The following is a 15,305-nucleotide window of genomic DNA, read 5'->3' as shown; positions in this document are numbered from 1 at the left end:
TGAAGTTGTGAATAGTTTAAATGACATAATAGACAAAAATTTTGGACAACAAAAACAAAACAAAGAGCTCAATGTTAATTGTAACAAACAGTATCTTTTAAGATCATTTGCTCTATCATTATATGGAATGATATTCCTTTAGACACTGATGATTTAAGTAAAAAGGATGTAATGTCACAAGTAATAAGTAAATGAATGTCTAAGTTCTGAGTGTGTGTGTTTGTTAAAATTCTGACAGCAGTCAGTTCTGAACAGGCATTTTATAAATATAGCAGTGATACTGATAGCTTTGAATTCTTCAATGAGCTGATGACAGATATGAGTAACTGAAAATGGACTAGACCTATTGAAATAAATTTCCTTACATGCTTACTGAACTGAGATTCCTCCGGATGGTTTTGTGCTGTTAAGCACTAAATGAGAACTAGAGAAGAGTCAAGAAAGGACATTCCTCATTATTTAACTGGCTTGATTTCTGGTCCAACCTGGGTTCATTAACAATGTATTTGCATAAATAAAATAAAGTTAAATTTCCTTTAACGTCACTGATGACTGTAGTTGCTATTCCTATCAATAGCATTTCTAACCATTGAGTAATGCCTCAGAAACTAGCACACATTCTGTTTTGTCTGCGTGCTTCACACACACACACACACACACACACACACACACACACACACACACACACACACTTTACAGTAGTTAATAGTGAAATCACTGATTTTAAGCAATTATGTTACACATAAGTATACCCACAGTTCCATCAATAATGTGGCTCTTGTCCAAACTATAATTTTTTTTATAAAATGTAAAAGATTATGGCAGTTTTCATTTACCTTAATTACTATTAACTTTAATCTGGTAACTGCTAAAACATGCACAAAATTATTTAAGCAGTATAACCATTTCTAAAACTAGTATGGGTACCATAAGAATATCTTTCTCTGTTGCTCTCATGGAAGTCTCATAATTTTAGGCTGCAATGTCTGGAATACATACAGTCAATGTGCTCTACTTCCTCGATATGTGAGTGACACAAATGGCCTATGAGCAACATCCCTTCTATGACATACCATTCTGACCTCCCAGTTCGCGTACCATCCACATGTTTTTGGACAGTTTCTTTTTCTCTCTTTGCTGAACGACTTCTGGGTGTGTGTCTCTTCGTCTTCTGTTTTGAAACCAATAGTCAACATTCTGTCGACAAGGAACTGCTTCACTGGGGTTCATAGAAGCTAGAAAGTTTGCATATTCTATCATAGTTTGACCACTGGGATAGCGTTCCGCATTATACCACTCTTCAAGTTTCCGTAATTGATCAGGATTCCACATAACACGGTGACGAAATGGACGACCAGTGAGACTAAAGGAAGCACTTGGAGTCTGAAGTAATGGTGAACTCTGACTGTTGCCTGAAAAGTTAAAATTTGCATACAGATAAACTGTTACAAAAAATGCACTGACTCCATTAGAAATTAAAGCATTTTGAAAATAATAATAATACTTTATTCATCATCGAATGATTAATTACATACGTACAAAACAGCAAAGGCTGAGCACATGCCCACACACACACACACACACACACACACACACACACACACACACACACACAATATTTCTGCACTACACTGTGGTGGCCATACACACAATGCTGGGATTGCAGTTTGGCTAGTATGTTGGGGTGAGAGGTTGTGTCAGGTGGGTAGAAGTGGGAAGTAGGTGGAGAGAGAGAGAGAGATTTACTGGACTGATAAGATTCCACATAAAAGGTCTGCTACTATTAATATATTGTTTTGAAAACACCTCTTGTTCTGCCTGTCGCTATGATACTCAACTAATTCCTAGAAAGGGTTTTGTTGAAGCAATAGTTTAAACTGAAACTTAAATCTTCACTGTCGGAAATCAACTATACCTGGCATGCAATGACTGATTTTAGTACCGCACACTGTGGACTCTCTTCATGCAGCGCTGTTCTGCAGCTGCTGCTGTATTTTTTTCTTTATTTCTAGTATTGTACTGATGCAAATCAGAACAGACATTAGGGTATAGTCTTAGCAAGCAATATATCTTTTAGAATATACATGTTCATTATGGTCAGCATTCCAGTTTTTGGAAATACGTCACAGTATGATTTCTTATATTTAGCTTCACATCAGTTTGTGGATCCAACTATTTCTCCCACTCTTCCTTTACCTAGGGACTAGTCCACACAGCTCTCCACCTTACACAGACACAATCGCACATAATTATATTTACTATTCCAGAAACACCTTTTCATGATTTTCAGTTTTTATTAATACTACAGTCAACAGTGCCATCAGTTAAAGAGTTTAAAAAAATACTGGAATTGTAAAACCGGTCAACCATTAGACCATGTAGACATGTTAAAAGTAGACAACATAAATGAAATGGAGTGACAACTACTTTTATGAGATAAGTATTAAACTTAAATAAAGAATTAGTGAATAACAAAGACCCCACTAAAAACCAACACTTGATGAAAAAAAAAAAGCCATTACACATACTCTGCACAATGAAATAAGTTTAACATAAAAGTTCTACGACTACAGACAGAGACAGTTCTAATGGAGTGACAAGTTTAGTTTCACTTATGCTACCCACCAATATTTTATTATATGCATTTCCTGGTATCTATTAAACAATGAAATTCAATAAAAACTTAATGTATTAGTATCAGGTCATGCAAAAAGTGATTCACTTAGACATGTGAATGCAGTGTGTCTCACTTCTGCTGCAAATTTAATTTTTATTTACTTGTGTAGTCTATGTGTATGGACACACTATCAATTGTTAGTTTATTGCACTGTTGCCAAGATATACAACTATTAAAAATTGTTTCCTTCTGCAACTGAGCTACATTTCATTTGATCACTGCAAAACGTACTAGTCATTTAGTGGTCAAACTTAATTGGCTGGAGCTGAATTAAGTTATTACTTTCTACGAAAAACTGAAAGAACAGCATCATAAAAGCCCTAACTTACAACACCACAGAAGTTCATGCCTTTTGCCAACATAGGTATTTTTAGTAAAATTTCTTGCAAACACCACCAATAAAAATCGTTCTGACACCAAGATTCTTTCTGATTGTGCTCATTAACAGTTCAATTTTCTTGCAGACTTATTACTTGCTAGTCTTCAGCATTAGTTTTCTTGACAGTTTTTGTTTATGTCTGTTCTGATTATTTTTCTTTATATTTTGACTATTCCGTTTTTTTTTTCAGTATTAATTTTTTTCAGAATGGTTTCACTGGCACATGTAGTTTTTGGCTGTGTAACAGTTTTAATTTTGTGGCTATTTCAGATTCTGTTGTTATTTTATGTACTCTTGGTAATATGCTTTGTCAGTTTGATTATTCTATCGTGCCATGTAGGTATTTTGTTGAGGTCACATTCAAATTTTTCAATGATTTTGACTTCCTCTTCTACTGTGATTTTGTTTACTAGTGGTAGGTTGACAGTTAACATAATTCCTGTTTTCGTAAGAACATTCTGAGGCCTATTTTCTATAGTGAACAAACATCTTCTCAGGTTTCCTGAATTGTTGGACAGGAGAGCAAGGTCATCAGTGAATTTTGGGAAGTTTATAAATATATGTTAACTTTGGTTGTTTCAATTTTGATGATCTTTGGGATAACATTGTAGAAGTCTCTCACAATCCAGTCCAGTGTGCAGTTTAACACCAGTGGTGCAAACAGTGTCTGTCAAAAGCTGTTTTTAGGACAAATGACTAACAATTCTACTCTTAATTTTATTTTAGCTTTCTTGTTGTTCAGGTGTGTTCCATCAGTTTAACTAATTATTTTGGTCAAGTGCAAAATTTCTGAAGATTTTTCAATACTGAAGGTCTATGAATAGCCATATGACTTTTCAAAATCTACAAAGGTTAGTACAAATGACCTGTATTGTTTCCTATAATATTCCATGACTAATTTTAAAATGAAAATTTACAAGGTTTATTACAAGCAACTTGTTTTGTGTCCTATAATATTTCCAGGCTAATTTTAAAATTACAGCTGGCCGCGGTGGCCGAGCGGTTCTAGGCTCTTCAGTCCGGAACCACGCGGCTGCTACGGTCGCAGGTTCGAATCCTGCTTCGGGCATGGATGTGTGTGATGTTCTTAGGTTAGTTAGGTTTACTTAGTTCTAAGTCTAGGGGGACTGATGATCTCAGATGTTAAGTCCCATAATGCTTAGAGCCATTTGATTTTGATTTGATTTTAAAATTACACTTTGCTTTGCATAGTTTTTCTACAGTCTGAAGCTTCCCTGTCTCCCAGTACATTTATTAACTTATGAAATTTGATATAAATAATTCAGCCGAGTATAAGAGTAACAAAGATATTCACAAGTACAACACTAGAAGGAAAAATGATCTACATAACTCTTTAATGAAGGTAGCTTTGGGACAGAAAGGGACAAAATATGCAGGAGTGTTTTCAAATGAAGATTAAAGATGTTGCTCCATAACAGCTCTTTCTATGCCACAGAGGAATTATTGAATAGAAATAATAAGTCAATTACACAGAAAAACCTGCAAATGACCAATGACCAGCAGTAGTCTTATACACATTTTTTCATGATATATACAGCGACTATGATCTATTGAACACCGAACTAAATAAAAAAATTTTGTTCTACGTGTTGTGTAATCCTACCATACAGAATTCTGAGGAAAAGTTTGTAAATATGACCCAAGAACAAATAACCACGAAATAATTACAATAGTTATGATAAAAATTCTTTTACTGTTGGCATACTATACATAGTGCTGATTTATTTGATAATTAAAAAACTTATGTCTCATGCCACGAATTCACATTGGACACCTGCCTTTTGTGGACAGTGACCTCCAAATTCCATTATCCATGCGTGCCACATGGTTGATAGAAATGAAGGGAATGCACTGGCAAGTTGTACCTTGGAAACAAAGGCCACTGACGGTTCTCAATGGGAACGTGCGAGTACCTCTCTTAGGGTTCCTTTCTTCTAATGTTAAAAAGACAACATAAGAGGAGGGAAAGGATCAAACAGAAAGGTGTAGATAGAAGGTGGAGGAAGAAATCATTTACAACCTAAATATCAGAGATGAATAGGATACAAAAGAGGAATTTGAAGAAAAATAAAATTCTATTAGTGGAAGGTTAAAGATAATTCTCCATAAATATCATTAAATAACTGGATCATCCACATTGAAGACCTGATCTCTAGGTAATTATGTAAAAAGAGAGTATTTCCCCCATTTGTTTTTGAAGAAGACTAATCCTCCTATAATTTAGCGGGAAGTTACATGGTCTTATCTACTGTGCACACACAATTTTGCCAGCCAGAACACAGCCAGCCCATTCCTTCCATTACTGCTATCAAAGTTTCTTTAAATTGTTGTTGACTGGACACTACTTGACTTAATGAGGAGACATGTTGCTACTAAGAACAATCTGACTGGAACATATGTAAGATTTGCAAATACATAATGCTGAACCATATGAACCAAAGTCACTAGAAAACACACTCACAAAAAGCCAATACAAAATTTCAACAACCATATTTCAGTGAGGAATATTTTGCAACGCTTGTGAAATGATTGTAGAGTAATCATGAAGTACAGATTAATTAAAAATATACCACAGTATGTAAGAAGACATTTATTACATGACCATTACATGTTCGGCTGTCAACCATTATTTACCACACATTTTACAGTGATGTGGAAAGCACTAGTGCAGATTATATCATACCTTGATTGTACAGGAAACAACCAGGAGAGTTCAACTTGCTCTGAGGTAAAGATGTTATGAGCTCGCCAATTCCTTTTAGAGAATTCATCTAAAAATGTGAGAGGAAGATAAAAATTATTGTCAAGTTAGACATAATACACAGGAACAAACACATGTTAAAACATTGTAAGTAATACACTATGTGATCAAAAGTATCCAGACACCGCCCAAAAACATATGTTTTTCATATTACATGCATTGCGCTGCCACCTACTCCATATCAGCGACCTCAATAGTCATTAGACATCTTGAGAGAGCAGAATAGAGTGCTCCATGGAACTCACGACTTTGAACATGGTCAGGTGATTGGGTGTCACTTGTGTCTTACGTCTGTACACGAGATTTACACACTCCTAAACATTCCTAGGCCCACTGTACAACACAAAAGTGTACAGGCCGACCTCGTCTGTTGACTGACAGAGACTGCTGACAGTTGAAGATGGTCGTAAAGTGTAATAGGCAGACATCTATCCAGAACATCACACATAAATTTCAAACTGCTTCATGATCCACTGCAAGTACTATGACAAAGAAAACTCAGATTTCATGGTCAAGCAGCTGCTCATAAGCCACACATCATGCCGGTAAATGCCAAATGACGCCTCGATTGTTGTAAGGAGTGTAAACATTGGATGACTGAACAGGTGTTGGTTGGTTGGTTTAAAAGGGGAGGGAACAAACTGTGAGGTCATCGGTTCCTTATTCCCAGTAGAACAATTATCCAATTATCCAAGGGAAAGAAGAAAACAAAGAAGACGTACGGCACAATAATAGGAGAAAGGAAGAACCAGAAGAATGACAGAAGGACAACACACACTACCATGTACAAAACAGAACAAGAAAACCACAGAGAGATGCAAGAAATAGGAAGAAGAGATTAAAAACAAGAAAGCAGATGACCATGGCTGGCTGACCATGAGAATAAAAAAGGAGCACCCAGCCACTCTGCAACACACTAAAATCTCCACCCTAAAAGCCTTAGGGTGGAGGACTCAGAGGAACAAAGGACATGTGCTAAAACTTAGATCAAATGATAGAACCCACCCTCACAAATAAAACGTAAAACTAAAGCTGCTGTTGAGGCATTGTCACCCAACACCGAAGCTAGGGTGCTGGGAAAGTTAAAAGTCCGCTGCAGAGTGGCCAAAAGTGGGCAGTCCAGCAAGCGGTGGACAACAGTCATTTGGGAGCCACAGCGACACTGAGGTGGGTCCTCGCGACGGAGGAGGTAACCATGTGTGAGCCACGTACGGCCAATGCAGAGCCGACAAAGGACAACTGATTCCCTGCGAGAAGCCCACAGGGAAGACTTTCACACATTCGCAGTCTCCTTAATGACATGCAGTTATGCCACTCTGTCTCCCAAAGCCAAAAAACCTTGCGGCGTAAGGCAGAACGCACGTCAGTTTCAGAGATGCTCATCTCCAGGAGCGGTTTCCGCATAGCCTGTTTGGCCAGCCTGTCAGCAAATTCGTTGCCTGGGATTCTGATGTGTCCTGGGGTTCACACACAAACACCACTGAATGACTGAACCGTTCCAGGGCAGAGACAGACTCCTGCATGATCACTACCAAAGGATGGTGAGAGTAGCACTGGTCGATAGGTTGTAAGTTGCTCAGGGAGTCAGAACAGAGGGGAAACGACTCACCAAAACAGGAATGGATGTACTGTAGTGCACAAGATATTGCCACAAGCTCTGCAGTGAATACACTGCAGCCAGCAGGCAAGGAATGCAGGTCAATATGGCCTCTGCGGACATAGGCAAAGACAACATTACCATCAGCCATCGAGTCTTCAGAGTAAACAACTTCATAGATCTGGAACACATCAAGAATCAAGAGGAAGTGACAGCGGAGAGCAGCAGGGTTATCGGAGTCCTTAGGGCCATGCAAAAGGTCCAGACGAAGCTTCAGCCGAGGTGTACACCATGGAGGTGTATGTGAATGGATCTCAAGTAGAGGTGTTAAAGGGAAGGACTCCAGTTCGGAGAGAAGGGACTCCATGCGAACTGCAATCGAGAGCCCTGACCTGAGCCGCCAATGCGGGAGATGAACTGCTGCGGGTGGGAAAAGGAGATGGTAATTCAGAAGCTCAGGAGAACTACGAATGTGTGCAACATAACTGGTGAGTAATAGTGCATGTCGGATCCGCAATGGAGGAACTCCAGCCACCACCACGACACTGGTCACCGGACTCGTTCTAAAAGCTCCCGTCGCTATGTAAACACCACAGTGGTGCACTGGGTCGAGTAAACGCAACTCTGAGGGCACTGCCAAACTGTAAACCAGACTCCCATAGTCAAGGAGAGATTGAACAAGGGTTCTGTACAGCTGCAGCAGTGTAGAGCGATCTGCACACCAGTTGGTGTTGCTCAGGCAGCGGAGAGCATTCATGTGCTACCACCACTCCCGCCTAAGCTAATGAAGGTGAGGTATCCAAGTCAATCGGGCATCAAAAACCAGCCCTGAGAATCGATATGTCTCCACTACAGTGAGTGGATTGACATTAAAATAAAGTTCAGGTTCCGGATGAATGGTACAACGCTGACAGAAATGCAAGACACACGACCTTGCAGCTGAAAACTGGAAGCCGTGGGCTAGGGCCCATGACTGCACCTTGTGAATGGATCCCTGTAGGCACCTCTCAGCAACTCCAGTACTGGAGGAACAATTTGAAATGCAGAAGTCATCTGCATTCAAATAAGGGGAGACTGACGGCTCTACAGCTGCTGTTACGCCATTAATGGCCACTAAAAATAGAGACACTCAATACAGAGCCCTGCGGGACTCTATTCTTCTGGATATGGGGGGAACTACGGGAGGCACCAACTTGGACATGGAAAGTATGGAGCGACAGTAAGTTTTGGATAAAAATCAGGAGTGGGCCCAGGAGACCCCACTCATACAATGTGGCAAGGATATGATGTACCAGGTCATGTTGTATGCTTTATGTAAGTCCAAAAAGACCGCAACCAGATGTTGGCGCCTGGGAAAGGCTGTTCGGATGGCAGACTTGGGGGACACAAGATTATCAGTGGCAGAGCGAACCTGGTAGAAGCCGCCCTGACATAGAGCCAGTAGGCCACCTAACTCCAGTACCCAATCCAACCGCCGACACACCATATGTTCCAGCAGTTTACAGAGAATGCCGGTAAGGCTGATTGGCCAATAGTTATTCACATCAAGCGGATTTTTACCAAGTTTTAGCACCAGAATGGTGGTGCTCTCCGGCCACTGCGATGGAAAGATGCCGTCGCACCAGATCTGGTTGAAAATGATGAGGAGATATCGCTTGTAGTCAGATGACAGGTGTTTAATCATCTGACTGTGGATCCGATCCGGCCCAGGAGCTGTGTCAGGGCAATGTAAATGGGCGTTATACGGTTCACTGTGACGTGTAGTGAACGAGAGGACTTTCCTTTCCATCCGCTGTTTGAGGGTGCGAAAGGCTGGGGGGTAGTTCTCCGACACAGAGGCAAGAGCATAGTGCTCAGCAAACGTGTTTGCATCGTTAGAGAATGTGCCACTGATGTTAATGCCAGGGGCACCTGTTGGGGTCTTGTACCCAAAAAGACGTCTGATCTTCCTCCAGATGTGGGAAGGTGACATATGACACTCAATGGTCGCCACATACCTCTCCCAACACTCCTGTTTCCATCGTTTTATAAGCAGGTGAATGCGAACACAGAGACGCTTACAGGCTATTAGGTGCTCTAGAGAAGGGTGCCGCTTATGTCACTGTAGAGCTCGCCGATGCTCTTTCATTGCCTCAGCGACTTCCGGCGACCGCCAAGGGACTATCTTTCTCCGGGGGCACCCTAGAGAAAGAGGGATTGCGTTTTCCAGCGCAGAAAGTATCATTGTAGTGACCTGCTCAATCACAACATAGATGGCACCAAGTGAGGGACATTCAATAGTGACAGCATAGTTGAAGGCTGTCCAGTCTGCCTTGTTTCAAGGCCATCTGGGTAGGCGTCCATGGACATGACGTCGGGGCAGTGACAGGAAGATGGGGAAGTGGTCACCACCACACAGACCGTCATGTGCTCTCCAGTGGATAGACTGGAGAAGTCCTGGGCTGCAAATTGATAAATCAATGGCCAAGTGACTACCATGAGCTATACTGAAATGTATGGCGGCCCCAGCATTTAAGAGGCAGAGGTTGAGTTGGGACAGTAAATTTTCAACATCTCTGCCATGGCCAGTAAGCATCATGCTACCCCACAAAGGGTTATGGGCGTTAAAATCTCCCAAAAGTAAGAAAGGTTGAGGGAGTTGATCAATCAGTGCAGCCAATATGTTCAGGGGTACCACACCATCTGAAGGAAGATATAAGTTGCAGACAGTTATTTCCTGTGTCATTCTTATCCTGGCAGCCACAGCTTCAAGAGGAGTTTGAAAGGCCACAGGTTCATTACATACTGAGTTCAGGACATAAACGCAAACTTCACCTGACACTCTTTTATATTCACTAAGGTTCTTGTAATATCCCCTATAGCCATGAAGGGCAGAGGTCCGCATTGCCGGGAACCATGTTTCCTGGAGGGCAAAGCAGATGTGAAGCCTAACAGTTGCCATAGCTCAGCCAGGCGGTGGAAAAAACTGCTGCAATTCCACTGGAGAATGATGTGATCGTGACACTGGGAATGCATGAAACAATGAGGCAGTCTACACCTCAGGGTCACCTGCTGCCACTGACTTATTTCCTGAACAGGCTGTATCCATTGCGTCTGAGGGTCTGGCGAGATCTAGGTCCTCAGTGGATGCCAGAATCTTCACCTCATCCTCAGACGCAGAGCTTGTAGGCAGTGATGGTGTGGGTGCCACCGCAATTCCCTTGGTCTTGGGGGGTCCTCTTTCTAGATTTCTCTCGCTGATCCTTGGGTTTCTCTGGCTGGGAGGGCTTCACTGATTCAGTTTCCGAGTCTGAGGATGATCGTGAAACCCTACAAACAGCTTCTTTTGGGCACTTCAGCCACTGATGGGTGTCATCTTTCCCACTAGCATAAAGCTGGGAGGAGAGTGACCCAAGGGACTCCTTCCTAGGGAGAGGAACCGAAGAAAAATTATGCTTCTCCGGCTGAGAATTGGGGACAGGTGTCCCAGATGGTTGGGGGGACAGTGCTCATGAGGTAGGTGGTGTGAGAGCAACTGGGAGGGAAGTGCCCTCACTATCAAGGGGGCAGGTGTAGTCTTCCGGCTCTGAGAGCACTGGTGGCAACTGATATTCCTTGGACCCCGATGGATGCGCCGGATGAAATGAACTCCTCATTGCTCTAAGTCAGCGTGTAGCTCATCATCAGACTGCAAAAGAAAGTCCCTGTGGAATATAATACCCTGGACCATCTTTAAGCTCTTATGAGGTGTGTGATGGTAACGGAAACAACCCCCAGCTTGTCAAAAGTGAATAATGCCCGTGACTGCATTGTGGACAAGCCCTCCACCTCCCCAAACTTGTCCTCTAAATTCTCTACAAAAAACTGAGGCTTCATTGATACAAAGGAGTCCCCATCAGCTCTCAGGCGAATAAAGTTCGCTGCCATCCTTAGCCTGGCATTCCTCCCATGGTGTGGCCAGAGGAAGGGATCGATTTGGGATCATACTTCCTTGCATTGCACTGAGACTTGGAATGCTTAGAGACTGCTGGCGGTTGATCACCAGCAAGTGATGACGTAACAATTTTCATCGCGCGTCATCCCCCCTGACGCCACCCAATCCGACCAGGGGCCTTCCCCACAGGCACCACCCAGCTGCAGCAAAGGCCACCTGGCATGATGGCCATTGCCGGGAGTCCTGATGACCTGGGTGACAGGCATCTAGTTCTTGGCATATGCGGGGAGTTAAAGGCACAGGCATCAGCAGAGCGATCCATGTGTAGTCAGGGAGCTACAACCAACAGCATACATGACGGCCCCACCACAACGGTCTGGCTACAGTGTTGGATATGAGGTGCGAAGAATTCCCTGCTCATCGTCAGTGCAGAAAACGACACTGCATAGTGGGTGGAGGAAAATGCACCCAGGAAGGTGTCCTCGCTCAAGAGATGGAGGATGAGCGGGACTGCAATGCCACGACGAGAAAGTGGGCTAAAGATCTCAATGCACGATGGACACGATGAACCATGTAAAGCGCCCTTTCCCAATTGGCTTGCTTTTCGGGAAAAATTTGAAAAATGGAGGTCAAACCTTACAGGGGACCATCACATAAAGGCCGAAAGGTGTGAGACTCCTTCTAGTCACCTCTTACGACAGGCAGGAATACCTCGGGCCTATTCTAGCCCCTGGGTCTGCAGGGGGCGATTGAACAGTGGAAAAACATTGTGTTGAGTGACGAATCATGGTACACAATGTGGCGATCCGATGGAAGGGTGTGGGTATGGCGAATGCCCGGTGAACGTCATCTGCCAGCATGTGTTCTGCCAACAGTAAAATTCAGAAGCAGTGGTGTTATGGTGTGGTTGTGTTTTTCATGGAGAGGGCTTGCATCCCTTGTTGTTCTGCATGACACTATCACAGCACAGGCCTACATGGATGTTTTAAGCACCTTCTTGCTTCCCAATGTTGAAGAGTAATTTGGGGATAGTGACTGCATTTTTCAACACGATCGAGCACCTGTTCATAATGCACAGCCTGTAGCGGAGTGGTTACATGACAATAACATCCCTGTAGTGGACTGGCCTGCACAGAGTCCTGACCGGAATCCTAGAGAACATCTTTGGGATGTTTTGAAATGCCGACTTCATGCCAGGCCTCAACAACCGACATTGATACCTCTTCTCAGTGCAGCACTCCATGAGGAATAGGCTGCTATTCCCCAAGAAACCTTCCAGCACCTGACTGAACGTATGCTTGCAAGATTGGAAGCTGTCATCCAGGCTAAGGGTTGGGCCAACACCATATTGAATTCCAGCATTACCGATGGAGGGTGCCACGAACTTTTAAGTCATTTTCAGCCAGGTGTCCGGAACTTTTGATCACACAGTGTATCTTGTAAAAATGTCATTTCCACGATGAAATCTGAGAGGAAGCTGAATGTAATACAGATAGTAATGTCCTGAAACAACAATTGTGAAGGTCACCTCTTTTAAGTTTACAAAGCACCACAAGCTGGCATTATTAAGACATGACAATAACAGTCTTTTACAATTTGTCATTTGTTAGTGTTAAAATAATGGATGCTTAGAATCTGACCAAGTAGTTTGTTTGCAGTGAGCATTTAAAAAAACAGTGGGGTGAAAAAATGGAAACTTCACTTTAAAGTTTTCACTGGAGCCTTATAACAGTTCACATAAAGGCCTAAGTCAACACCAATGCCTTTATTCATTTCGTTCAACCTGTGGTAACAAACCAACACCCTTAAAAATAAAATAAAAAAGGCAATTTACAATTGGTTTGCAGGATTTCACCATTGTTCTGTTTCCATCAGCAAAGAATTTTGTGAAGTTCAAGCTTCGTCAAGTGAGTTGACTAACTCACCTCCTGCATGAGTGTAACTATCTCATTAATTTTTAAGTAATTTAGTTAATTTGGAGAATGACTAAAGCACAAGGCCAACAGAAAAATGGAAAAGACTGCTTAGAGAATTTACTGAAATTTGTTTTCTAATGTAAGATTTTTAAGAGCATGCAAATAAAAAGTGTTAACATAAACTGAAATCAGTGTTTTAATTTCCTTCTTCTAAAATCTACAGAAATACTCCCTTCTGAAAATATGTGGTTAATAATGCAGTCTGCACGTACTGCTGTAGCAAAATATATTTTCTACAAATAAAAATTATTTCCTACACTAATAATTTAGATTTTATTGAAAGTTGTATTTTACCTAGTTTTACAATTAACTGTAAAATTGCATGTTAGTTTACACTTGACAGTACACATTAAAAGGGCTAAAACACTGTCTTTGAAAACTGTTATTTCTAAATATGTTAGCATTCTAAAAAATCTTAACATTTAATACTTACAATGTTACTTATTTCTTGCTGTTTTTGTGATTCTGGCTGTGGCTGGGGACTTGCACGCTCTGTTTTTATTTTCTTGGGAGCAGAAGCACCTTCTTTTTGTGTTTCTGTATTAGATTCAGAATCTGCATTCTCATTGGTACTTGTATCCTCTGGTGATATTGGTGCATCATCTGTATCCTTGTAAATAATGAGGAAAACAAATTTTATTAGAACTTTTCAGAAATTAATCTTCTAGACACTGACTCTCAATGTTATTTTAAACATGCGTATACAATCCACTATCAGCAATGAATCTGATTACGTTTTTTAATGGCAAAAGCTACATATGAATGAAAATTATCAAATGAAAATAATGGAAACATCTGCTGTTACGAATCGTACATACATGATGACTGCTCAGGATATAAGTGGACAATAGAATGAACAATAGATAATTTTCATTTGGGAAGAGAGAGAGAGAGAGGAGAAATAATGTTTGGATAGGGATTAATGGACTAAAAATCAAAGTCAAATCCCTCTTTCAAGAGGTAGTTCATCTGGAGTTCGTGACAGCCGCCTGAAATTTTATCAGATCACGAAAGTAGGTAAGAGTGATAAAACCTAGGTATTAGAAGCAATATTGACGCCAGACTGAGAAATAGCTTATGAAGAAGTGTTAGTATATGGATCAGGCTAGTAAGTGGGTCAGAGCAGATGAGGGATTTTCCAGGGCTCATTTGTAGCAGAAGAAACCCCACCCGCTAACCTGATTAAGGGTTAAGACAGTTACGGGGTAAAGGATGCCTTCTAGCTAAGAGATTCACAACAGTGAAAGTGAGAAAGCTAAAAATGTAATGGGCATCAGCTGGACCAACAGTAATAAAACATTTTGAGAGAAAATAGGTGAACAGGTGGGTGGGGCTCTGCATCCGACAGGGACCGTATTTCCACACCCATCCCACCTTGGATCTGTTTTAGTCAATGGAGCTATCCCTAAAATGGAAAATAGACTGGCAGAAAAAGGGGCTATCCACATCTAAATGCAATTAAAACAAAGAAAAGGGGATGACTGGGACAGTTGGAATTGAAGGTAGGGATAAGATCTCCCAGACCAGGCATGTGGTAAGACACATCCCAATCCAAACACCAAACCACCCAAGTCATGCCCCAAAAGTAGCTGAAAATCTTATACATGAAAATAAAATATACTTCCACTGAGAATCAGTTCAACCATGTATGAGTCATCTGCTGATACTAGAGACAAAGAATCCTGTAGACCATGTTCAGCATGGAGAGCCAGGAGGAGACAGCATTATGCCAGGATGTGAGCTGCATTGTAAAGTTCTGCAACCAAAACATGAGAGCTGCTTGTTACATAAGATAAAACTGTGGGCTAAACTGGTATGATCGATGTGGAAGTGACACAGGATGGTGGATTCCTTCCGGGAGTAACTGTAGGAAAAGACCACGTGCCAGTATCCCCTTGATAATGCACAGATTATCAGAGAGGGTAGTCGCCCACCATACTTTGTTCCATCTCTGAATGAGGAAAGGTCTTATTTGCATCCA

At 41.6% G+C, this 15,305-nt stretch overlaps 1 protein-coding gene across 1 annotated transcript in view; it reads right to left on the bottom strand.

The window, feature by feature from the left end:
• Positions 1-938: 938 nt before the first annotated feature.
• Positions 939-15,305, bottom strand: part of LOC126260136 (broad-complex core protein isoforms 1/2/3/4/5-like) — an 88,779-nt gene continuing 74,412 nt past the window's right edge. The window contains exons 4-6 of the mRNA XM_049957385.1: positions 13,758-13,934; positions 5,761-5,848; positions 939-1,412 (exon numbers count right to left, since the gene is read on the bottom strand). Of these exons, the coding sequence (XP_049813342.1) occupies positions 1,063-1,412; positions 5,761-5,848; positions 13,758-13,934 (615 nt within the window). The 3' untranslated portion in view covers positions 939-1,062. The remainder of the gene's footprint in view (positions 1,413-5,760; positions 5,849-13,757; positions 13,935-15,305) is intronic.

This window comes from Schistocerca nitens, chromosome 5 (genome assembly GCF_023898315.1).
Source record: "Schistocerca nitens isolate TAMUIC-IGC-003100 chromosome 5, iqSchNite1.1, whole genome shotgun sequence".
Lineage (NCBI taxonomy): Eukaryota > Metazoa > Arthropoda > Insecta > Orthoptera > Acrididae > Schistocerca > Schistocerca nitens.
This window is presented reverse-complemented; position numbering and strand designations above follow the sequence as displayed.